Source organism: Triticum aestivum, chromosome 4B (assembly GCF_018294505.1).
Source record: "Triticum aestivum cultivar Chinese Spring chromosome 4B, IWGSC CS RefSeq v2.1, whole genome shotgun sequence".
In the NCBI taxonomy this organism is placed as follows: Eukaryota; Viridiplantae; Streptophyta; class Magnoliopsida; order Poales; family Poaceae; genus Triticum; species Triticum aestivum.
The window spans coordinates 506,401,629-506,425,974 of NC_057804.1; the positions used below are offsets into that span (position 1 = coordinate 506,401,629).

General features: G+C 43.5%; 3 protein-coding genes across 6 annotated transcripts; 1 reads left to right on the top strand and 2 right to left on the bottom strand.

The window, feature by feature from the left end:
- Nucleotides 1–4,743: 4,743 nt before the first annotated feature.
- LOC123095058 (cell differentiation protein rcd1) lies at nt 4,744–8,823 on the bottom strand. Of its 2 annotated transcripts, none has more exons than XM_044516887.1 (9): nt 8,494–8,823; nt 7,956–8,030; nt 7,632–7,721; nt 6,896–6,938; nt 6,646–6,752; nt 6,261–6,356; nt 5,472–5,590; nt 5,312–5,381; nt 4,744–5,077 (listed from the first exon to the last, which is right to left on the bottom strand). In XM_044516887.1, the coding sequence occupies exons 1-9, from the start codon at nt 8,680–8,682 to the stop codon at nt 4,961–4,963; spliced, it is 906 nt and encodes a 301-aa protein (XP_044372822.1). In that variant the 5' UTR covers nt 8,683–8,823; the 3' UTR covers nt 4,744–4,960. The 2 variants fall into 2 exon arrangements, with proteins under 2 accessions (XP_044372822.1, XP_044372821.1); XM_044516886.1 differs by having other exon boundaries at nt 5,472–5,683.
- A 3,766-nt stretch (nt 8,824–12,589) lies between these two features.
- Nucleotides 12,590–14,108, top strand: LOC123092966 (uncharacterized). Its single transcript, XM_044514834.1, has 3 exons — nt 12,590–12,722; nt 13,565–13,680; nt 13,781–14,108. Exons 2-3 carry the CDS (start codon nt 13,584–13,586, stop codon nt 14,005–14,007), a joined length of 324 nt encoding a protein of 107 aa, XP_044370769.1. The 5' UTR covers nt 12,590–12,722; nt 13,565–13,583; the 3' UTR covers nt 14,008–14,108.
- Nucleotides 14,109–14,814: 706 nt separating this feature from the next.
- On the bottom strand, nt 14,815–19,661 carry LOC123092965 (microtubule-associated protein 70-4). 3 transcript variants are annotated; one of them, XM_044514830.1, is made up of 10 exons: nt 19,354–19,657; nt 17,473–17,558; nt 17,268–17,333; nt 16,988–17,158; nt 16,709–16,879; nt 16,430–16,600; nt 16,218–16,364; nt 16,062–16,133; nt 15,306–15,970; nt 14,815–15,075 (listed from the first exon to the last, which is right to left on the bottom strand). In XM_044514830.1, the coding sequence occupies exons 1-9, from the start codon at nt 19,457–19,459 to the stop codon at nt 15,365–15,367; spliced, it is 1,596 nt and encodes a 531-aa protein (XP_044370765.1). In that variant the 5' UTR covers nt 19,460–19,657; the 3' UTR covers nt 14,815–15,075; nt 15,306–15,364. The 3 variants fall into 3 exon arrangements, with proteins under 3 accessions (XP_044370765.1, XP_044370767.1, XP_044370766.1); XM_044514832.1 differs by having other exon boundaries at nt 16,445–16,600; nt 19,354–19,655; XM_044514831.1 differs by lacking the exon at nt 14,815–15,075 and having other exon boundaries at nt 15,304–15,970; nt 19,354–19,661.
- Between the last annotated feature and the right edge of the window lie 4,685 nt (nt 19,662–24,346).

A 24,346-nucleotide genomic window follows, 5' to 3' on the forward strand; every position in this document is an offset into this window, starting at 1 on the left:
TTTGGTGCCTGCCAATGGGCCGGCCCAGACGTGACCTGTTATGCGTCCCACGCGCTATTTGACGATAAAAGAGAATATGCTTGTTTGCTATAATTGAAATATATTATGGGCACATGCCAATAAAAAGAGAATGTGCTGGTTTGGCTCTAATTAAGAAGAACTATGGGCAAGCACTGAAATAATTAAAGAGAATTAACTGTGATAAAGAAGGGACTACCTAGTTATGCGTGGATTATGCTAATAAAACAGGATTCATGCATTGCAATTAGTAATCCATCTGGTTACGTTGTCTTAAGAGAGAGTGGTCGAAGCAACCCTGCCCTGAAGGTCGCCGCGCAGCTACCAAATGAGGAGACATCCAGAACCCCGATACAGAGGTGAACCTGAAGGAAAAAACATGAGTTGGGTGGTCGCCGCCATGCCGACTAATGCCACCACTATCAACATCTCGCGGGACAAACATGACTCACGAGAATACCGCAACTCCTCGCTCTGTCGCCCCACCACTTTGGATAACGTTTTTGGTGAACACATAATTTATCTCTCTCGTTGCTTCTCAAAAAAATATCTCTCACGTTGCAACGCACGGGCATATGTGCTAGTCATCAAAAAAGTTATATATGTAACCCTCTCATCAAAAAGCCGCATTCATCATCCTCTGCTCCCTTCCTCCTCTCTGCACCAACCCGCCATGGCCTCCTCGAGCTCCAAAGCCGTTTGGGATAGCATCTCATTTGAGCAGAAACAGGAGATCGCCGCCATTGCTGCCGACTGGCAGGCCGGTAGGCAAACGGAGGCCGGCTCTGCCGACTAAGGACGTGGTCGACGACGAGTTAGTGCACCGTCCTCCCCGGTCCATGCCAGCATCACCATGCACGAGGCCCGTGCTCACAACACCGAAATGTTGTTGGCTGAGCGGCATGCCTTGTTCCGGCAGGCGAGATCTGACCAGGAGTACAACCTCCGCCTCCTCGTCAAGCATCAGCGCGCGGAGGAACAACTCGCCGCCGGCACGGTGATCGCATCGGACGTGGACACCTATCTCACCATCCACGACATCCGCCGCAACGCCAACGTTAGGCGAAGTTAGAAGCTACCTACAGGGAGTTCGGCGAGGCAGCGGATGAGGTTTTCGGCAATAGTGAGGACGAATATGTGGTCGCGAGCTTGGGCGCGCCTCGCTGTCACGACCACGAAGCCGTCACGTGTGCAGGCGCCGCCGGCAGTGAAGAAGAGTAGCGCATGGGAGGTCGCCGATACTTGCATCCCATGAAGGCCACTATTCCTACCCTCACGTTGAACCCAAGCTTGGCGAGCTCAACATCCTGGCCAATTAGTCACTTGCCGGTGACGTGGAGGTGGATAGCTTCAGTTCCCGGGGCTCACGACTGCGGGGGAGGCGGAGCTTCATTTTCCGGGGCCCATGGTCGTCCGAAGACGAGGAACAGGCGTCGACGGTCATTTTAGGCTAGGTTTGGAGTCCGGTCTAGTTGAATATGTCTAAATGTAATGAATTTACTCTGGTTTATATGAAAAGCATTTGATTTTATATAAAAATATACAAGTATGAAGAAAATCGTCCGGTGCGTTTGAATATGCACCAAATTAGTTCATTTTCATTACAATTCTTCCGAAATGTAATCAGACATATACGGACAACTTTGGATGACCGCCTCCCACACCCGTGTCCGCGGATTGCCCCCCCCCCTACTCCCCTTCCGCGGACAAATGCGGTGTCCGATTTGGGAGTCAGCGTTGGAGATGCACTTACCTCTAAGTCACGCTAGCTATCGTTGACCCCCACACTACTAATGGCTTGAAAGATCTAAGGTCTATGAGTTAGAAGAGGCTGGTAAGAGATTGTCAAACTTTAATCTTCACAATAGTGGAGCAACTAAAACTGAGGCAACAAGCAAATTAGATAGCTCTAGCACCAAAGAAGAACAAATAAGTAAAGAGCCTAGATCAAATACAACATAATTTTTTTCTCAAGTATGCACGAGTGTGTATATTATAGTATATTAAAGAAATAAAACAAGGAATGCCTCCACCACGAATTTACAAAGATCTCGTTGCAACACTACTCCTCGCTACTCGTCCACCGCTCTAGTCTAAGGAAGAAGGGGTCAATGTTCCCTTTAAACTTGCCGGCTATCGACCATACCCTTCCTTCAGACCATCAAGGGCGAGGCCCCGTCAAACACAATAGCATTCTGATGCTTCCACAACTCCCACATTGTTAGTACAAAAATCGTGTGGAGATCCTTCTTCCGCAAGTTGCTCGACGCTTGCTTGCCATCTAGCCATTGGTGAATGGAATCTTGTGCTGTCGGTGTCCACTCCAGCTTGCCCAAGGCCTCGCAAATCACCGCCCATGTTGATCTAGCAAACACACACGTTAGTAGAACATGATTTATAGTTTCATCCTCCTGGTCGCATAAGGGGCAAGCGTCTTGGTCTGATAGTCCTCTTCGTGCAAGACAATCCAATGTCCAACATCTATCATTAAGTGCGAGCCATGTAAAAAATATGCATGTAGTTGGTGCCCGAGACTTCCAAGTCAACTCTGACATGGGTCCCACCGTCCATCCATAGAACCTAGCGGCATATGCCGACCTCATCGAGTAGTGGCCGTTGGTCTCCCATGCCCAAGAGATCGAGTCCGACATGTCCACTTCTGGCTCCCAGGTGTTGACTCTTATCCATAGCGCGAGAAATTCCTGTAGTGCCTCACCCACAAGGTCAGGGCCTACGTCCGCGGCCCAAGACCCATTTTCGATGGCCGGAGCAACCATCCTCGTTGATCTTATCTGTGCTGGGATCCTGTCGTAGATCTTTGGAGCAATCTCCTGCACCCTCATACCGTCTATCCACCGATCCTCCAAGAATAATGTATTGAGGCTGCAATATGCTTTACTCATCGTCGCGGCCTGGAAAAGTAGCTTCGCTTCCTTAGGGACATTTATTTTGAATTCACTCCATGGTCTACTTGTGTCCACCCTTTGGAGCCATGGCCACCTAGCTTGCATTGCCACACTTAGCCATCTGAGGTTCAGTATCCCTAGACCACCAGCCCACTTCGGCATACAAACCGAATCCTAGGCGACCGCACAGTTGCCACCGTTTGCGGCAGCCCTTCTGCACCAGAGAAACCCTCTGCACACCTTGTTCATCGCAGTAATAGTCTTCATCGGTAGATCCAGAGCCATCATGGCATGAATGGGCATGGCGCAAAGCACTGACTGCACCAAGGTAAGTCGTCCGCTCTTCGGCATTAGAGCCGCTTTCCACTTGGGTAGGCAGTTTGCCATTTGATCAACTAGGTACTGCAACTGCGCTGCGGATTGCTTTCTCAAAGACAATGGCAGCCCAAGGTACTTGATTGGAAAGGAGCCTCTCGGGCATCCCAGTTGCCCACAAGCCATAGTGATTTCCTGATCATTGCATCTTATTGGGAGGGCCGCCGATTTCACCTTGTTTATTCGTAGGTGTGACGCCTCCCCAAACATCTCCAAGATGTTCTTACACACCTCAAGTTCCACCATCCTAGGCTTGATCAAGACCACCACGTCATCTGCAAAGATGGACAAACGTTGCCTCATGCCTGACCGCGCCAAAGGCTCCAGAACTCCTCTGCTCGTAGCCCGCTAATTATCCCAAACTTCCGAGTCGTTGGTCTCTACGTCTTTGTTGGAGAGGCTATGCATGTAGCCCCGAAGTCATTTAGAGCTCAGCTCATTCCCATTGAGCTAACTTTATGCAAAACTCGCGCCAATCATTCATGGTGATCTACGAACCTTGACAAACTTGCTCGAAGCGGATCCACACAATAAAATCTGCTGATGAGGTTGCTTTTACAACACTTGCCGCGTTGTTACTGACAAGTAATTATATGAACCTTTGTCATTTGTTTGCATGATGAACCATTTTGTGAAGGAAAAGAAAATCCATTTTACTCCTAGATACATATTTTTAGTTTTAGTTTCGCCTTTAATTCAGAGTTTTTGCTATTTTTTTATATTTTTGTTCACCGAGGGTGCAATGAACTTGGGTGCAGCCACTACTTTTCATTAATTCCTGGAAACACCGAGCTATCATTAGCAATAAGATTTCTCCATCACTAATCAGTAATCACCAACGTGGTAGCAAACCTCAGAATCAGTCCACCGGCATATCGGTAGCAATCAGATAACTGGATCAAAATTAACCCAAATGGTAACAGGAAAGATAAGGTCTCCTCACCGGTAGATTAATACTCCAATACCCCAAGGCACAAAAGAATCAAACAGCTGCGCATCTTCGACTTCCTGAACAAGGCCGTCAAAACATCCATAACCAGTGGCGGAGACAGGGGGGGACCAGCAGGGGCCTGGCCCCCCCTAACAACCAGGATTTCAAGCTAATCTTCATATAAACAGTACATAATTACTGGTTATTTGCTGCCAAAAACTCATTTTTCTAGGATTCGGCCCTCCCCGATCAGTTTTAGCATCACTCGGCCCCCCTGATAATTTTTTCCTGGCTCCGCCACTATCCATAACCACTACGAACATGAGGGAGACATGGGATCCCCTTGACATAGCCCACGGGCATGCCAGAACTGATCCCCAGGTGAGCAATTAATCAACACTCGCGTGCTTGCCGTAGAAAGAAGCAGAGCAAGCCGAGTGATTCACTTGGGGCCAAAACCGCGCGGCCAAGAAGTTTCAGAAGGAACGAGCGATCGTACTTTAATTTCTAGGGACTATACTTCTAATGTTCACGAGTATGTAATGCTGCCTAAATTAGATATACATGCCTTGCTCAGAATTGAAGGGCTCCGCATAGATAAAAGGGACGAGCATTGGAGCATGACTAAGTCCCCTTTCTTTTCTTCTTAAAAATGTTGATCTGACATGGCAAAAACCTACTTGCAACTCACAGAATATAAGGTATCATTACTGTGGATTGCAACAGCTAGCTAAATTGTTAGAATCCCCATCATGTGATCCAGGCCTGGCCGAGGAGCTCCTCCCATGCCTCCCACTTTCACATTATGCAGCAGTTGCTGGAGGCAGCGCCTTGTTGCAAGGTCATCCTGTGTTTGTCACAACATATATTTTTCAAATTTTTGCAGTCAATATATATATATATATGGAAAATCCATCCTACCACCCGGTGGTAGTTACCCCACATGTCTCATATACTAGCATGTGGTACTATATATATATATATATATATATATATATATATATATATGATGGCAACTCCAGGCTTGTCATTTTTGTGATGATAATGGAAAGTTAATGTCCAACAGGTTAACATGACTCACCACAAGGTACGTATCAACCTTCCCATCTTTCAGCACGTCAGGGAGGATGATTTGCAATGCAGCGCATGCCCTGTGCATAATTGGCAAAGGATAAAATTGGTGCATGTGAATCAAAGATAGACGCAGAATCATCATGTAACACACAGATGGAAGCACGAACCTGGCATCAGCTGATAACCCGTGAAAACACCGGATAACGTGCTTGAGCAACTTTGCAGGATAACGCTGAACAGAGGCCACAGCAAGCTGATACTCAGAATTTACCATCTGCGCTAAAACCTGGACCACAGCAAGCAGACGCTCAGCGTTGGTGCAGATGTAACGCAATCCAAGATCATCACAGATAATCCTTCGGACAATGAAGGTAGCCACCTGCGTATAAACTTCACTAAATCAGTGTAACTGAACTTGACGGCGGTGCTTGTTTAGAAGTATAACCTTGTTCCCTAGAATTCAACTTTGAACTCCACCTAGAAAGCCTGAACAAATCTTAAGTTCATGTTCAATTTGTGTGGTTTATACAGGGAGAGATGTCAGAACAAAGTTGGCATATTTACATTTCGACAACGTTATAAATCGTCAGGTTCGAGTGGTAACTGACAAAACCTTATAATCGCCAGATACTGAAATTAGCAGCAAGAATAGTTGCTGGATTACCAAAGAACTTGCTGAGGTCTCTTACGAATCCATCCATTGGGTTTATGAACTGTAAGGTGGTTTTAGGATCCCACTAGAACAAGCCTGGTTTCAGACAAGATACTAAGGATAATTTACGGTCTAGCTTACATTCCAGACCTGACCGAAAATGTGAACTGATGGTAGTGTAATGTTCCACATACCCCTCAGACAAAAAACATTAAAGAAGTTTCACCTTTGCTGGTGCTAGATCTATAGAGCGATCAGAAAATGAGGATTGTTGTAGGTGAGGACTGAGATGCTAGGTACATACGGTTTTTGACAGCTCATCGCCGTTCTCCATGCAAAACAGGCATGTAGGAATTATTTCAGTTCTCAGCAGAAACTCAACAACGCCAGGATCATCGGTCTGCATGTATCACAGGGTAAGTCAGTTAGATTTTCACTTGCATAGTAGCTAGTATTGATGAACACATGCAGATACAATCATCACCTTCTCTTATAATCAAGTTATAAGATTACTTATGTTTTCGTTCCACATAAGGAAGCCCATCTTTTTAGTTCCAACGGCCAAGTTTGGAATAATAACAACATGAATATCCATTGACGCGGTATTACATAATTAGTACTCCTATCCAGAGTTGGATATACATTATAATGAATTTACTAATTCATGTAAACTTCCATATGAAGGTTACCTTGACAAGAGCGCCTATAACACCCAAGCTGGCAAGCCGCAAGTGCTCAAGAGGTCTTGTGTTGGTTTTCGTGACCATGAAGGGATACATGAAGATTGGAATATTAGCTGAAAAAAAACGAAGAGAGTAAGTGAATAGCCAGCAAGAATAATATAGAAAAAACATTACAGATAGTTGGGGTGTGGGTTGGAGGCAGTGCACTTCCAGAGTGTACAACAACTTTTATAAGCTAAAGGATGTGCTTGTTTACCGTTCAAGAAAAGCATCCTTGTCTTGGGGTGTGATGCAATACACTGCAAAAGGATTTAAAATGACAAAAAATAAAACTTAGACAAATCAACGACAGCATCAACTTAACCAACTTAAAGGGATCAATCCTCAGAGCAGATTTTCTGATTTTGGGTTCATATGAACCCAATATGATAATTTAGGGAAGAAACATAGCATGACTTTCAGAAAAAAAGAGCCAAGCATGTAGAGAATAGATCACACACATAAATCTTGTTAAGCGAATGATATTCTGCGAGCCAAGGAAAAATCACAGAATTTTCTATGTTAAAGTAAGTCCAGATCATAAATGATTTCAAATTTTACTGAATTTTACATATGTGAGTTTTTGCTTGTTCTCTACATGGAATGCTTTTTATAAATAATTTAGGAACTTAGATATTTACGGCCTGTTCGGCATCCCTCCGCTCTGCAACTCCGCTTGGGAGCGGAGTGGCATGCAGCTATAATTTACAGAGCGGTTAGAACCGAGCTCCGTGCGCTCCGCTCCGTGGATCATTGCCGGACAGGGCCTTAATTGATTGTGAACTTCTAGTTATTTGGCTCATATATGAGTCCAAGATCAGCGTTTCTTAGCTTAGAACCTTAAAAACAGAACGGACTTTCCGGTTGTGCTTTTTCTTAGTATGAGACAACAACAAAACTTTCTTCTTTATCCTGAACTTCTCTTATCTTAAAATAAATAAATCAAAATGTACCTGAAAGAGTGCAAGTACGTTGCAGGCTCGGTTTGATGCACCTAGTGATAAAGTTGGAGGGTCAAGTGCAGGATAGATTGACACAATTTCCTGTATTTGTTTCCCAGATTGCCAAAATATAGCGAGTTAGAAAGCTCAGTTGAAACCTCGGCAAGTTTGAAGGACATAACAGAAGAAATAAAGTACACACACATTTTCAGGAACAGATCATCAATTCATAATATATTTTTTAAGAATAAGTAGGCTCAAGGCTTCTCATTCTTTTTTTATTCTTAATTTAAGCATGCCATAAACATAGAGGACAAATGAATTAAAAATATATACCTTTAGTAGAGCAGCAATAGTACCAAACGAGTACCACAACAGCGGGGCCAACGCATCTTGAAAAATCTCCTTTTTCTGGAAAAATTTATTGGGCTGGTTTACTTATAAGAAATAGTATTGCCTCGCAAAATGCATTAGCTGTTAATGGCTGAGCATGCAATTAATCTGCAAGTTCTTAGTTCAGCATAAGTTTTTAGGGGAAAGTTGAGCATAATTGTTCTGAATTAGCTACAAAAGAGCCGTTGATAAACTACTTGTTAATAAGTTAAGATTTATAAAACTAGCTCATCAAAACAACCGTATTGGCTATGAATGCATAAACTGATTTTCATACCCTAGCAACTCTACAGCTATATAAGTGTAGACACAATATAAAGTTGACAGTGTGCTTGAGCTAATCTATAAGCAAATAAATTTGTTCCCGTAATGATGCCCTTACGCATAGTGCTGCAGTACTGCTGCTGCTGCTAACATGCTGATCAAATTGATATAGCTAGCAGGCGCTAAAACCCTAGAAGGGCAGTGTACGTGACGGAACCTTAGAGATGACCAAGAGGGCGTGCTCGCGCAGCGCGGGGTCGCAGAGGTCGAGCACCAGTTGCTCCGCCGAGTCCAGGTCCCTGCCATTGCCTTCCTGCACGACGGCAGCGCCGCCGGCGGTCGGCGAGGGAGACGCCCTGATGGAAGGGGGCACGGCGAGGGAACGCTGCAGATTCGCCGTCACCATCGCGGACGCACCAACTGCAACCGGCACTGCACGAGAGCGGCGAGACAGCGATCGGCCAATCGAACCTGGAAATTAGATGGAACGACCCAAACGGATTAGGATGGATTTGTTTGCTGAAAGCACGGGGACGGTAAATCGGATCTCTTCTCCAGTCAAACCTTTGAGACAATATTTCTCCAAAAAAAATGTTATTATTAATCTAAAAAAATGTTATTGGGAATGTCATAAATATCGCTACCCCGCGTAAATATCTCATTGACCGCCTTATGCGTTGCACGAATCTTGGCGCGGGAAAGAGGTGACACGTTAGCTCTAAACTCGTTCGTAGAACACAAAAGCGGCTCGAACTCCATCCTATCTTTACCTACTAATAAACCACACATCGCTTCTGATGGTACGTCATAAAAACAACCCTCGAAGTTGGCAATAATTACCCACCAATGCCACCCGTAAGTGGCAAAAACGATTCGTTTTTAATTTCTAATATCGCTCCAAGGTTCTGTTATTAAAGGTGGATACGATATAATAGCACCAATGCATGAGCATCGATCCCTGGTTCTCACGCTTTTTCTCTTTCTTTTTACCAAGCGCAGTAATGGGCCAGCCCATGTGCGGGTCGTGGCGCCCCCTGTTTTCTATATCTTTTTTTATTTCTATTTTGTTTTTTCCCTAAAAATAAATTTCGGATTGATGGCGCCCCCTATTTTTTATTTCTTTTTACTTTTTTATTTCTGTTTTGGTTTTTTATCTCAAAATTAATTTCGGATTTCCAAAATATCAAACAATTGCGAGTTCTGAAAAAAAGTAGGAAAATGGTAAACTGTTTGTGAATTTAAAAAATATTCTAAAAATCAAAAAATGTTCATGACTTAAAAAATTGCTCAAAAATTATAAACAAATCACGATTTCTAATGATTTCATGAAATAAAAAATGTTCATGATTTTTTTAAATGAGCCAATATTCAAAGCATATTCAGGAATTTAAAAATCATGTCCATCAGCTTTTAGAAAATGTTCACAAAAATTAAAACACATCCGTAAATAATGAACAAAACTAATTGTAGGTTCCATAAAGGTTTTATTAGGAGATCTATATAGCTCGTTTTATGATTTTATTTAGTCCTTCGCGTTGGGTAAAAAAGGGTTTCCGTGTTTTGTACAACGCTGAACCCAACAAAATTGACATAACTTTCTAAGGGTTTGTTTTTGTAAGCTATATTAAAATGACTAAATGTCTATTTTGCTTCCATACACAGTTATGCTTATTTTCATATCACAATAGTGGTTATGGTAAACACCGCTACGCTAAGTCCAGACGAGACACTTTATTTATCAGTATAGCTCAGGCAGGGTCCGTCAATGCAGTTTGCTCAGCCACAAAATATTTTGTTGTGACGCCTTAAAAAATCAAGTCTTGATGAGCATCATATTGTTCGTTTTTGAAATTACATTTTAAAAGTGTCTTATCGCATCATGACATGATTTGTATATACTTTGTGAATTTGATTCATACTTTTTTATATCTACCACACATGTATAACTTGATAGTTTTTTTCCGTTGCAAGGCACGGGCATTTCCAAAAATGTTCGCTAAATCAAAAACAGTTCGTCAAATTCAATAACTATTCCACCCAATTTCTAAATATTTTCATCGATTATAGAATGTTTGCCAGTTCAGGAAAATTGCTTAAAAATGTTCACAATTTTTAAAAAATGTTTGTAAATAGCAAAAAATATTCATAAATTGAAAAAATGTTCTTGATTGTAGAAAATGTTCAGAAATTTGTAATAGTATGTTGTTTGCGATTTCAAATGTGTGCATGAGTTTAACAAATTGTTCATAATTTCAAAATGTTCATGATTTCGAGAAATTGAGAGAGATATTGTATCTCGGTGATGCAACGAAATGTGATCATGACCATTTGAAATTATGAATTTTTTTCTCCCGTTGCAACGCACGGGCCCTTTTGCTAGTCCAAACATACATGTCCATTGCATTGGCTAGTGCCTCAAGCCTCCACCCGGGAGACTTGGTATTGGATCTTAGTTTCTCCTCTTTTTTTTTTACTTGAAATGCCCTTGCGTTGCAACGGGATATTAATATTCTAGCACGTTAGCTTGTGATTTACTTGTCAATAATAATGGGATTGTGTAAATAAATGTTCATCAAATTCTGACCATGAATTATCTTATATTTTAATTAGAAGTTTGATAAGTAAATTAAAGTGCAATTGATTCAGAAGGTAAGTAAATTAAGATGATTGATAATCATATACATGAAAGGTTGGAGGAATGGGGGGTGGAAATAAAAGTGAAATGGGAACCTTACGTTCTTTTTAAGTAGTAGAGATAGAGATAGAGATATGTGACAAAAATATACAATTTTTAGTTCGAGATACATGGCAAAAAAAATTAAAATGTACATGACTTTTTTAATTTTTTTGAACTTGTCAAATTGCAAATTTAAACATTTACTGTAATGTTGACATGTCTAGTTGCTTTGTACACATGACCAATTTTACATAAATTTTCTCTTGGTCCTATGGCAAATTAATAACATTGTTGCCTTCCAAACACGTCAATTTTAAGTCTTTTTGTAATACTCACATGGAAATTTAATCACTTATTCATGGCAATTTCAGAAATGTTTTTCTACTTTTTCACATGACAAATTTATTTTTAATAACATGACAATTTTATTTATTTTTTATCATAACAATTTCCTGTGTGTGATTTCTATGTATTTGAAAACAATATAAAGCATGGCAAATTCCTTGTACGTCTTATTTAATTATAATATGCAATGCCATGTATGATCTTTCCTTGTCTCCATTTTGGACCACTGCATTCGTTTTTGTTGGTTTCTTCTTTTTTTACTATGACCTTTTCTTTGCCATGTAGTTAAATTTAAGAATTTTTAGCATGTGCTTTTTATAAATAGTTGGCATCTTTTCCAAAAAGGGTCAGATATACTATAAAAGTTCACCGAAGGTACAAAGCATCTCAAACTTAATAAAAATTGCATCGAGATTTCGAGGCCACCAAACGACCATTAATACTGGCATAACGAGCCATCGGCGCGCCGATATCGCTGCTGCCCTACCAAAGCCGGCTTGACCTTGTCGATGAAAGCTGGGGAGTCTTCGTGCATGTGCCCCTAAGGACGAGCGCACTGGAGCCGTAGTCGTCGCCGTTGAACTTTTGCATAGATTTGAAGCACGTAACATCAAATCGAAAACGCTAACCTAGCCACCCAAGAAAATGGCAGGAATCTACAACAAAGCTCCGCGGACTACGTCCAAACAAACGAACTCGAGGGGCGTCGAAGCCCGGAAGACAAACTCGAAGAAGAATGCCGCCATGCTCAAAGACGCGACGGCGACGGCTCTCTGAAGATGAAATAAGATTCTCCACGCCTAGCCCCCTGTCTCGGTGGTTCGTCTATTATCGTTGGAGGGCGTGTGAAGGTGTGTCTTCGGTGGATCTTATAGGATTCGGTCGGTTTTTGTCTCCGGTGGATCTGCTTGGACCTAGTCATCGTTCGCCTGCGTTCGTGTATCTGCTAGTTGGATCCTTCTGATCGACGCTTCTATTTATCGGCAGCGATTGCTTTTCTGCTGTGTTGGTCCTTTAGGACCTAAGCATAACGACTTTCAGACTATCAATTACAACAAAAATTATCCAGCTCCAGTGAGGAAGGAGCGATGATGACAGTGCGTCTTTGGCTCGCTTCAGTGGTTGTAGTCGTCGTTAGGTGGTTTGCAGACAAGGATGTAACTTTCATTGCTTCTTATGTTCTTTCAACTATGATTTTTTATGAACAGACCAAAAGTAAAAAAATAAAAAAAACAGATGAGTGTCTTCACCCAAAAAAAAAAGACAAGTGTGTCAAAAAAACAAGAAGAGAAAAACGTGGTGTTGTATTTGCAATTTTCACGGTCCTGCCGCCTCCGCCTCACCAGAGCGGGGGTCTCGCGCGCGGCCGCGGCCTCCTCGGCGCTCGGTGCTCGTCGCTCATCTACGGCCTAGCTGGTAAAGTGGTAAGGCACCTCGTCCCATGCCAGTACAGATCTGGTTCGGCGCTGATATGTAGCTAATTCGTGCGTGTTACAAAAAAATTCGATCTGTTCGTGTGACAGTTTGTATTTCGGAGGAGTTTTACTGCCAATTTATCTGATATAAAGGACCCAATTCGACCAGTCTAGTTTCAGTTTGGTGCGCTCCAAGATTAATAGTCGATCGAAGGCTCTGAAGCTTCTACTTACGTATTTGATGGGATGATTTTGTATTTCGTATTAATCCTCTCCGGGGACCTAATGTTTGGTAGATTTAATCGTTGGAATACAAGCAATTGCAAGGAGAGTATAATTTTGGTTTATAACAAAGTAGCAGTTGATGGGCAAAACAAGCACAGTTGAACCTCACTTGCCCAGCTTTGGCTTGCTCAAAATCTAGGCTAGGAAGAGAACCAAACATTGCTTTGCCAAGAAGTAGAAAAGCATGAAATTTGAAAAAATTAACTCACAATGCTGGATTTGAGTAGAACCCGTGAAGGTTGGGTAATTACCAGTGTCAACTCTCAATGTTGGCTGGCAGATGAGATGAATTTGCTTGAGTAGGATGTTGAGCACAATAACTGCAACTGATAGGGATGCAAGCAGTGGCCTGCTTTTCCAGCAAAACTATGCAACTGGCGTGGTAGTGGACGGCAAAATTAGCACTAATAGGGTACGGGATATGTGGCGTGCTGCTTGCACCCCTGGAAACCACGATACTTCTGTTATATAGTTCTACCTGTCTTACAAGATCATATCTGTCCTAGTATCCCCGCACTTAGCTGTATGTTAAACTCATGGTGTTCTTCATCTTGTCTTTGTATCAGTATTCCATTGGGAGAAGCAATGTCTGGAGTAATAACTAAGTTCGCTGTTACATCGATGTTCATGTGGATGGCCCCAGTTGCAATTATGTATGGGTTCTACCACCGGATTTTTCCAGGTTTGTTTGTTGTTCCTTTCATGTTACGATGTCCTTCATCGTTTCTATGGAAGTGAAGTGCATACGTTTGCAAGGAAACAACATCTCGCTCCTTTGTCAGGTATTAGTCAGCTTTCATCCTCAGCGCAAACTCTGGCCAGTGGGTTCCTTGCTGTCATATCAGTTAATATTGTGATTGGCTTCTACATATACTCCGCGATGAAGGTGGCTCCTTGCCAAGAGCCACAACCTGATGCAACCTTCTTAGCGAATGCTAAAGCAAGTATTAACCAGCCAGCATCTTCTCAAGTGAGTGATGATTCCAACGGGAAGGGGAAGGTGGAGTAGGCAATAACACAACTTGACTTGGGTTTTCTTTCCAGTATACACATGTTATTCAGAATCAGTTGTGTTATGTGCATAAAGCAACATCACTGCCATTCATTAGATGCACCGCTGTCAGTTTTGAGAACTATGAAGCCAGAACATAATATTCCGTATGTTTAACTCTGCGCTTGCCTGAACTCGTACTGAAGCAATGTGTCCTTGCTAGAGGAGTTTGTTTGCAAACCTTAACTAGTGAATTTGTGTTTTCTCCCTGAAACAACTATCTCTCATATCATTGCTGTGTATTCTTTCGGTGATTTGTCGCTGTTAAATATATTATGTTGATTATCATTGGAAGGGAAAGATTCATCTTGTTCTTGCTTTTAGTTTGCCCTGTACTCATTTTGTCTCCAGAGAGCCATTTCATTGTTTCCTATTTTCCCTCCCGTTCTGCCAAATGGGCACATCTCATAGTTTCTGCTTTCAGACATGTTTATATGAATTTGGCTTTTCAACAATTTCTAGTCTTAATCTGTGAGTTTACATGTTTCCTATGCTCGCTGTCCTGTTAGAATTGGCCAATGAGCACTTTTCATTTTCATGATGTTTGTAACAAAAAGAAAGAAGTTTTCTAAATAAATAAATTAGAAGATATTCTGAATAAAATGGTGTAGTATGAAACAGAGAAATTCCACAAGAATCCCTGACTACAATATACATTCAAATCCATTTTTATAAGGGACAGTGATGAATCGATCATTTACACGAATAAAGGGATGGAAAATGGAAACAACAATAATAGTTATAGAGCATAGATTCAAATCAAAGTAGAGAAACAAGCATCCCTTCTCTTTGTATTGTTCCCAGTACCATTACATTAGCACCAACATTCTTATTTTAAACAGCCTTTCCTCAAAACACCACAAACTGCATTTGTTTTTTTATAGGCACAAATTGCTTTGCTGTACAAGAGAGAATAAAGAAACAGAACAACATGGCCTGCTAGTTTTGTTGTTCAAACAATCTCCCAAGTTGAAGAAAATTGCAGAGAGGCACGCATGTTCTTAGAAATAAATTGCCATGCTGCACCTGTATGAAACAAAGAAATGGAAAATTTTAGATCCAAAGAAGTTCAGGTATTTCGGGTCCTTTTTGTATCCCTTGAAACATAGTCTTAAATTTTTTCTGATAATTGTCAAGCAATAGTAATAGAATTGTTTAAAATTCCAAGAAATAGTAATAGAATTGTTTAAAAATACAAAATATATCTGCAAATAATTTTCTCAGAGTCCCTGCAAACACTAGAGGAGATCACTTACCAGTACATGATAACTGTTATTCAGCCTTGTATTTTGCATCCTCTTGCAAACGAAATTCCTTAGTTTCCCCTGTTGTCATCCTGAGTACTCTCTGCATTCGAAGCATCCGCCTTTTTGTCATCCAAGTTCTCCAAATCCATGTCTTTGTGATGTTCACTGCGCTGAACTCCACAGTCTTCATTCGCATCAAATACTACAGCTTGTGGCTTTGTGGCATCATGTCCCTGCTCATGTGGAGCGCTGGAATGTGGCTTGTAATTTGGATTCTGCTCCTTGTTCTCTTTGCCAGCATCACTGGTCACTTTACTTCTTGTCGCCCACAGGTGATTTCTCACAGGACGCTCCTTTCTAGCAGCAGCAGTTATCGCTCTTGGGCTGTCAGGTTGTTTAATGTTTCTCGTCTTCTCTGCAGGCTCGGTGTCTGAATTAGGTTGCTTCAGCACCTTCCCTCCCACAGCCGCCCTTGGTTGGGATGTTGGTCTTCTCTTGTCAACAATGCCTTCAAATGAAGCCAGTTGCTGTGACATTCTGGGTGTGCTTGGTTGTCTTGGTTGAGATGTTGATCTTTTCGGAGTGCCTTTCCTATTGGCCTCACTGGCAGGTGTGTTGAATTTACCATTTCTCATGTCCTCTTCCAATGATTTCAGTCTCCTTTTGAGCTTATCCTTTGAAAGAATTAAAGCAATAAAAGTTGAAACAACGAGGTAAGAATTGAGTGCTCATGGTTGCTCAGGATAGTCACGCAGAATTTCTTACATTAAGTTGGGCTTCCACCTTTGCAGACCTCTCTGCTATCGCTATCTTGTCGCGCAGCCGTTGTATCTCTCCCTGGATGATCGATATGACATATTTAACTTCAGATAATGGGATTGCAGCGGCATTATGTATGTGCTCACTCCCTTTTTTCTGTACCTGCAGGAGTCTTCGTTCTTCCAGCCATCTCTTAACTGGCATCAATTTATCAGCATCATCCTTCCATTCGTTTGCTGTTGTTGTTGCCACACGGTTGACATAGACTTTAGCTCGAGCCAGCTCCCTCTCGAGCGTCTTCTTCTCCTCCTACAATTTAAAGATCGTTATGAAACAAACCAGAATGGGATCGACCCAAACTTCTGAACACTTACATCGATCTCACTTACATTCAATCTGGCAGCCTGGTTCTGGTAGAAGTGTACAGCGTTGGCAACATCTCTGCTGGCAAGAATGGACTCCTCAAGCTCACCAACGGTGTGGGTGAGCTTCTCAATTTCCAGGACCTTCTGCCTGTTGCTCTTCTCCAAAAGCATGTTCTCCTCCTGCAGGTTCAGGCAAACAAGAAAAAAGGTTCAGTTATGCAAGTTTTTCTGTATAAGAAAAATGAGGTATGCCTGCCATGTCGATAATGGATCGTTGGCTGCACATACATGGTAGATCTCCATCTGTTTCCTCAGCTCAATATTCTGGTTCTGGACATCCTCTACAATCAGCGCTCTCTCGAGTGCGCTGCGCAGAATGTCCCCAGCCTCAACGAACGCCGCCTCATTGAGCTTCAGGTGTCGTTCGAGCGCCTTTTTGTCATCCTGGAGCACCGCAATCTGATAAAAACCAAAGGAGCAGCCACAGGTAAGCATGATATGCAACTATGCAGGTCTTGTTACTCACTCTGCTCAAATGGTGCCGAATTGAACATCACATTTGTGCACCTCATGCTTGTACTTCTTGATGTCAGACTCCAGGGGCCCTATGATGGCATCAAAGGGAACCACTTCCTCATCTCTCTGGGCCGAGTGTATCCTCCTGAGCGATGCCTCAGCAGCGAACTGTGCAGACAACGCTTCCTTGCGCTCATTGCATAACCTTTTCACATCCAGATTCTGTCATATCAAATTGAATTTACCCGTCAATAACCGGAAAAGGAAGAAAAATGGAGGTAGTTGATTTGATGTCAAATCAAATGAGCTAGGCAAGTAAGTACTAAGCAACCTTCTGTTCAAGCTGCTTCTCCAGGATGCTCAGCTTCTCGTCCTGTTTCTTCAGCTCCTTGCTCAGCTGAATGCATACGTCAGGTAAAGTTAAGTCCAGGTTGCATCCAGTTAGCAGTGTACAAGTTAACTTAAGCTCAGAAGAAACAGAGTGCAAGTTAACTTGTAAACAACTCAAGGAAGCTGACCCGTGAAGCAAATTATACCTCAGCAATGGCCTTGTCCTTCAGAGCTTCTGTCACCTTCAGACCTTTTATTTCACTGTATGCGTGTCCTAGTTCTCGTTCCTTTTCTGCAGGAAATGACCAAAGTTTTAAAACGAAGTGCAGCATCTTATTTCCTTTTTATCTTCATCGAATATTCTTCTCTAGAAGAAAGACAGTATTTTGGTGCAAAACATTAGGGAGTGTAGAGTCTCCTCGGAAAGCTTATAGAATAAAAAGTAAGTAATTATTGCTCCTTTCACTTTTGGACGAAAAAGTTAGTTTGTTTCTCCTTTTGTTCGGAGTGAAACAGAAGTTATTTGAATCAGCATATAGTGGTTGAATGAGACGGGTGACAGTAACAGCTTTGAACAAGGAGTCTTGGTGAAAAACATTGCCTGCTGGAGTACTATTTATTGCAAGTTTGGCATGGAATTCCTTAAGAAACATGTTAGGTGAATCCACTATTAACAGAAAAGTTTGAAACAGGAGACTTGATTTGTCCATTCAGTTGTCAAAAAAAGTTATGTAGGTTATGCGAGTCGGCCCTGTGCTCAGAATAAAAAGGTTTATCACATTTAAATCGAATGGCAGTCGAAAAGCAACAAGATTACTTAGCACTGTGCACCTTACAGTTCACACAGGTAACAGAACAGAACAGCGCCCTGTACTGTCGGCACAAGTGACTGGCTTGAATATCTGGTGACTATTAACCTGCAGAGTGCAGTTTCAGTACTAACAAAAATCTGCACCCTGCCAACTATGCCTTCTAAATTACTAATTCTCGGTCATGCTGACATCCTACCAACCGCAAGCATGTTAGTAATTCTATTGTTTTGTCACACTTGTATCTTAGAATCTGGGCAAATTTCTTGTAGCCTACTTTTTGGTGGTCCCTGTCTAATTTTGTCCCGGCTGAAGAAAAGCCAGATAAGCCGAGACCCAAGAGCACGTCTTAGAAAGACAAATGTTTTATTTTGAGAAGATATGGAACTTAATTTAACCTGATTTGCTGTTAATTTGTAAAGTAATTTTTTTAAGTTGCATCAAGAATATTTTAGTTTTAGATACATCTTTTTTTATTCATTTTGATGACAAGTATTTTCGGACGGAGGGAGTAGTAGCCAATTAATAAGCTGGTTTTATGCACGATTTCTCTAAAACCATTTTCAGCATGCAGCATATAGTGTGTCACAAGTCACAAAGCAATACGTATCACATATTCCCTACAAAAATACGTATTGCATAAGTAAATTAATCATGTGTTATATTATAGTATATGGTGGTACTTGGGCCAAAATATTATTTGCTCCCTATTTACTAAGAAGTTCAACACCCCACGTCCACAGCTATATGTGTACTGCTGCATTTATGAGATCATTTTTTGGATACATATTGTAAACCAAGTTTCCTCTCGGATTAGATACTTGAAAGTGAGATAGACAAATAACTAAGAAAAACGTATCTTGATTAATTAGCTCACACACAACCACACTAGCAAATATGCACCATGATAATATACAAACATCCATGTCGTAGGTTTTCGTCAATCAATAACATAACACACACGCATGCATGCCTGCTCACAGGAACTAAGTAAAGCTTGGTTCAACCAGAACCTACTCCGATCCCAGGAGGGTTTCGCCAACAAAAATACAACACTTGCATGCCTCTTAATTCAACTCGAATATGCATGGGTGCCTACTGCGTAGTCACTTCTTTTGCTTGGCAACATGGTACCCATATTAATTAATATGCATGGCCAAAGCCCCAGTTCACCATGCATACATGCACCGTTGCACTTCGAGCTGATCTCAGCCTTGTGTGGTGCATATATGTATGCTCGATCAAAGCCAAAGTAGCTAGCTAGATGATGGATCAAACCTCTGAGGAGATTCTCCAGCTTGTTGAGCTCATCGACGACGGGGTCGGCGTGACCATGGAACATCTCCCTGCCGCCATGGTCGACCTCCGATCCCAAGCTACCCATGTCTCTCTCTCTCTCTCTCTCGGCCCTCTCTCTTGGAACCTGCAGGTAGGTATGTACACACACACACACACACACACACACACTAGCTAGCAAGGCTAGCTACGGAGAGGCCAGCAGTTTCTCAGCCTACGTACTGGCCGGGGAGAAAGAAAGGGTTAAACGGGGAAGACACGGAAGCGTTGCTGCACACGAAGAGTAGTGGGTGGGTTTGGTTGGGATTTATGGTGCTCGACCGATGGTGCTGGCTAGTGTGTCTTGAGGAGCACCCCATTGCCATTGTCGCCCCGCGCTTTGGGGTTGCGCGCGCGCGCGGGGGGCGAGGTTGACTGGGGGAGGGAGGGGAGGAGTGCGGTTGAAGAGATCGGAGATGGCACGCACGCCCGGGCGGGGCCGGGGACGAGACACATGGAGCCGCGCCCTGGAGCCGGCTTACCGCAGCGCGCGCGCGGAGCTGGCACGAGAGCGACACACGTTTCTGGCGACTCTTTCCACGCGGTTCATGGATCCAACTGTTGCACTGCATTGCATAGTTTGGTTCACATGTATGGGTGTTGTGAAGATGTTTTTTTGGTATATATATATATATATATATATATATATATATATATATATATATATATATATATATATATATATATATATGGCCATGTGTTTCCATCAAACTTTAAAGGACTTTTATAACTACCAAACGTTCGGATTTTAGCAATAGGCAAGAACAATCCTTACTTCACTCTAATTATATACATGCATGCATTAGAATGACTATTTTTTCTTCCACGTGCACTCCTCTCTCTAATTCCATGCATATATGCACTAAAGAACGAAAAGCTGATGTCATCTTAAATTCTTTCTTTTTTTCAAACTTCAAAATGTTTTATAGCTCAAACCGTCGCCCCGATTGAAAACCCGTCTTCACAAAAAAAATCGTCTCGACGAGATCTTCGAAACTAGATCCCATGTTGATATGTTCTGATGAATTTGTTTTGGAACAAAAGTTACCACATCCGGGCACGTGAGTTATCACGTCTGCCATACATAAGTTACCGTGTCATTTACACAAAAGTTTCAGGGGTATATTTTCAACAAACTTTTATCCTAGGGGTCAAAAAATGATTATGATGTTTGCAGTGAGTTATCAGCTTTGTTGTGTATATTACCATGTTGCACAAAAGTTATCGGGGACATCTTTTCCAACAATTTTCATTTCCTCGGTAAAAAAATTACCGCGGTATATGTATATGAGTTATCAGCTCTCATATGCGTGTATCATCATATTGTTTACACATGATTTATTGGGGGAGGGGGGGTATTTTTAACAACATTTTTTCATGTTATCAGCTCATGTTATTTACACGAGAAGTTATCGGTGGTATGTTTTCAACAAAAAAAATTCACGTCAAAGTTATCGTGGTGTTTGTACCTAAATTATCAGGACCATGAACCTATATTATCATGTTATTTACACAAAACGTTATCAGAGTATGTTTCCAATAACTTTTTTTCACGGGTCAAAGTTATCATAGTGTTTGTACCTAAGTTATCAGGTCTGGAAGCCTATATTACCATGTTATTTACACAGATGTTACCGGAGTATGTTTTCAATAACTTTTTTCTACGGGTCAAAGTTATCGTGGTGTTTATACCTAAGTTATCAAGTCCGGGAGTGTATATTATCATGCTATTTACAAAGAAGTTATCGGCTGTATGTTTTCAACAAAAAAAATTCATGGGTCAAAGTTATCGTGGTGTTTGTACCTAAGTTATCAGGACCGAGAGACTATATTTTCATGTTATTTACACAAAAAAGTTATCAGAGTATGTTTTCAACAACTTTTTTCGTGGGTCAAATTATCGTGGTGTTTGTACCTAAGTTATCAGGTCCGGAAGCCTACATTACCATGTTATTTACGCAGATGTTACCGGAGTATGTTTTCAACAACTTTTTTCCACGCGTGAAAGTTATCGTGGTGTTTATTTCTAAGTTATCAAGTCCGGAAGTGTATATTATCATGCTATTTACAAAGAAGTTGTCGGTGGTTATGTTTTCAACAACTTTTAGCCACGGGGCAAAGTTATCGTGATTTCTGTACCTAAGTTATCAAGTCCAGGAGCCCGAGACATGCATTAGTTGCGTGCTCTTGGTCCTGAAATGGAGAGAAACATGCTACCATTATGGGAGCAAGGATTGTGTGCTCCCATTTCAATCCTCTTAATTTTCCAGCCCATTATTTACATTCCTCGGACAAGGTAGAAATGGGAGCAAGACAACGAGACATACTACTATAATGGAGAGACACAATAGCGTTTTTAATACTATATATGGAAACTGCCTATTGTAACCAACAGGCTATTTAAAAGCATAAATTAGGGGCAAGACAGCAGAAGTAATTTAAGTGAGCTGGTTAATACCTAAAAAAAAGTGAGTTGATTAATGGGCAGAGCTTAGTTATGAGAGACTCAGGTCCGAGTCCAAAGGCACCCCACACACACATCATTTTTTTCCCTAGTTTCTTGGATGTACATGCAAAAGAGCAGTGATACGATAAAAGGAGATGTAACATATCCCTAATCATAGATAATAGTTAGCTTGGTTGGTTAGCGATAGCAGAATGCATGTTGCAGGTGCAAGGATTGAATCCCATCGCGGGTCATTTTTTTTGCTAAAAATTGGAAAGCGAGCCGAAGATGGAGTGCTCGAGCCAAACTCGTTCGGATCTATCGACAAGGCGAGAACGTTCGGAAATTACAATTTCCGATTGCCATAATGTTTATACAAAAGTTATCGGGGTACATTTTTGACAACTTTGTTCCTTTAGGTCAAAGTTGTTGTGGTGTTTTGTGCCTAAGTTATCATGGTTGCCATGCAAAAATTACCGTGGTGTTTAAACATAAATTACCGCGGGATGTTTCAATAATTGTTTCACCCTCAATCGAAGTTACCATGTCATTTATACGGAAGTTATCGGGTCCCACTGTCCTCTTTTTTGGAGTATTTAACCAAAAACTATCACATTTCATGGAAACGTGTCGCAAAACTACCACTTTACGATTTTGTGCAAAAAACTACCACTTTTTTTCTAATCCATGGCAAAAACTACCATGTCGTGAAATCGCTCGCTTCGCCTGCGCTAAGCACGAATCTGACCGGTTGGGCCCATGAACTAGGTGCCACAGTGGCCAACTGTCGCCCGCCGCGGGTTAACGGACATTAACGGGGCATTTGCGGTCGGAACCTTCCCCGCTCTCTGGCCGTCGCCAGCACGCCATGCTCCCGCTTGCCGCCGCAAGGGCCTGCCTTTCCTTCCCGGCGCCGCCCCGAGACCCCAAACCCCAGCGGCACCTCCCTCCCCCTTCCCCGTCGCCGCTCCACCGCCACGTGCCTAGACCCGCAGGATCCCCCTCCTCGGCACCTCCTATGGCGGCCGCATCCCGAGGAAGGCCGACCGGCGCCAAAGCACCGGCAGCGGCAGCAACAGATCCCCCCGCGGCGGCGGCGGCCTGTTCGACACCGGGGCGGCCGACCCGGACGGGCCGAGGGGGAAGAGGGACGAGAGGAGGGAGCGGATGAGGACGAGGAGGGAGGAGCAGGTGAGGACGGCGAAACTGGATGTGCTCGGCTCGGCGTGAACTCCGGCGCGAAATCTGACTCCGGCGCGGACGAGGCTAGCGCACCGTTAACAACAGTTAACGCGCGGCGGTGACGGTTGGCCACGGTGGCATCTGGTTCGTGGGCCCAACCTGTCAGATTCGTGCTTAGTGCGGGCGAAGCGAGCGATTTCGCGATTTGGTAGTTTTTTGCCACGGATTAGAAAAAAAGTGGTAGTTTTTCGCACAAAATCGTAAAGTTGTAGTTTTTCGACACGTTTCCATGAAATGTGGTAGTTTTTGGTTAAATAATTTCTTTTTTGCGAGAAAAATCAGCCTAACCTGTATCAATAAAAGAAGCCTAACTTATATCTAATCACTAGTACTGTATTAGCTCACATGGCAAGCGAGCGTAGGACTGAGCCTTAGGGCATCTCCAGCCGCGCCCCAGGAAGGCCTCCCCAGACGTTTTTTTCGCGCTGGCGCCGAGAAAACGGCCCAGTCGCGCCCCAGGAGCCCGATTTTCGCCGGCTTGGGCCGAAAACAGCGCCGGCGGACCCAGCCCGAACCCGACGCGCTGGGGGGCGCCGGGGCGAGCTGTTTTGGCGCGAAAAAGACGCGGGCCAGCCGCGTCAGCGACTCGGCGCCTCGTCTTCCCCCAACGGCCTCGGTTTCCCGCGGGGAACCAATGGCAAGGCTGCCGCCGGTCAGCCTTGCCATTGATTCCTCACGGGCGGCGCTTCACGGGGCGGCGCGCCGACGCCTCCCTTCCCGCGCACGCGTACACACGGGCGCGACCCGGCTATAAAAGCCAGCGGCCTCCACTCGCCTATGCCCAGACCAGTCCCCCCTCGCCGCCGTCCAACCCCTCCCTCTTCCTACCTCTCCCGAGCGCTGCCCTTCGGCCCCTCCCTCTACGTCTCCCGAGCCCGCCCCGCCCCGCTGTTGCCATGGCAGAACGCTTCCCCGGAGACGAGGCGGCGGCCAACGGCTTCGGCCGCCGTTCGCTCCGCGAACAGGAGTCCTGGCTCCTGTTCCAGGTGAACATCCCGGTGCCGCCGGACATGCGCGCCGGGCCATCGGGGTGAAGGCTCAGCGCCGGGGGAGTACCCATTCCCCCGTTGCCCGACGCCGTGGCGAAGCCGAAGTACTTCGCCGAGGAGGTCGAGATCGTGCGCGCGTCCCTCACCGATGCCTAACTCTCCCTCCCCCAGTACGCCGCCGACAACCACGCGGCCTGGGCGGCGTATTTCGAGCGCCGCCAGCAGCAGCGATTGGCGTCCACCAACGGCGCGCCGGTGG

Bases quoted from the DNA above. Each gene is read 5' to 3' on its own strand.
- LOC123092965 (XM_044514830.1), bottom strand. From the start codon at position 19,459: ATGGGTAGCTTGGGATCGGAGGTCGACCATGGCGGCAGGGAGATGTTC. The intron at 16,134-16,217 runs GTACAGAAAAAA...TCGATCATCCAG, and splicing joins AAGAACGAAGACTCCTGCAG to GGAGAGATACAACGGCTGCG. The intron at 15,971-16,061 runs GTAAGAAATTCT...ATTCTTTCAAAG, and splicing joins AGGTGGAAGCCCAACTTAAT to GATAAGCTCAAAAGGAGACT.
- LOC123092966 (XM_044514834.1), top strand. From the start codon at position 13,584: ATGTCTGGAGTAATAACTAAGTTCGCTGTTACATCGATGTTCATGTGG. The intron at 13,681-13,780 runs GTTTGTTTGTTG...CTCCTTTGTCAG, and splicing joins CTACCACCGGATTTTTCCAG to GTATTAGTCAGCTTTCATCC.
- LOC123095058 (XM_044516886.1), bottom strand. From the start codon at position 8,682: ATGGTGACGGCGAATCTGCAGCGTTCCCTCGCCGTGCCCCCTTCCATC. The intron at 8,031-8,493 runs GTTCCGTCACGT...AAATTTTTCCAG, and splicing joins CCCTCTTGGTCATCTCTAAG to AAAAAGGAGATTTTTCAAGA. The intron at 6,357-6,645 runs GTAACCTTCATA...TGATACATGCAG, and splicing joins TTATAGGCGCTCTTGTCAAG to ACCGATGATCCTGGCGTTGT.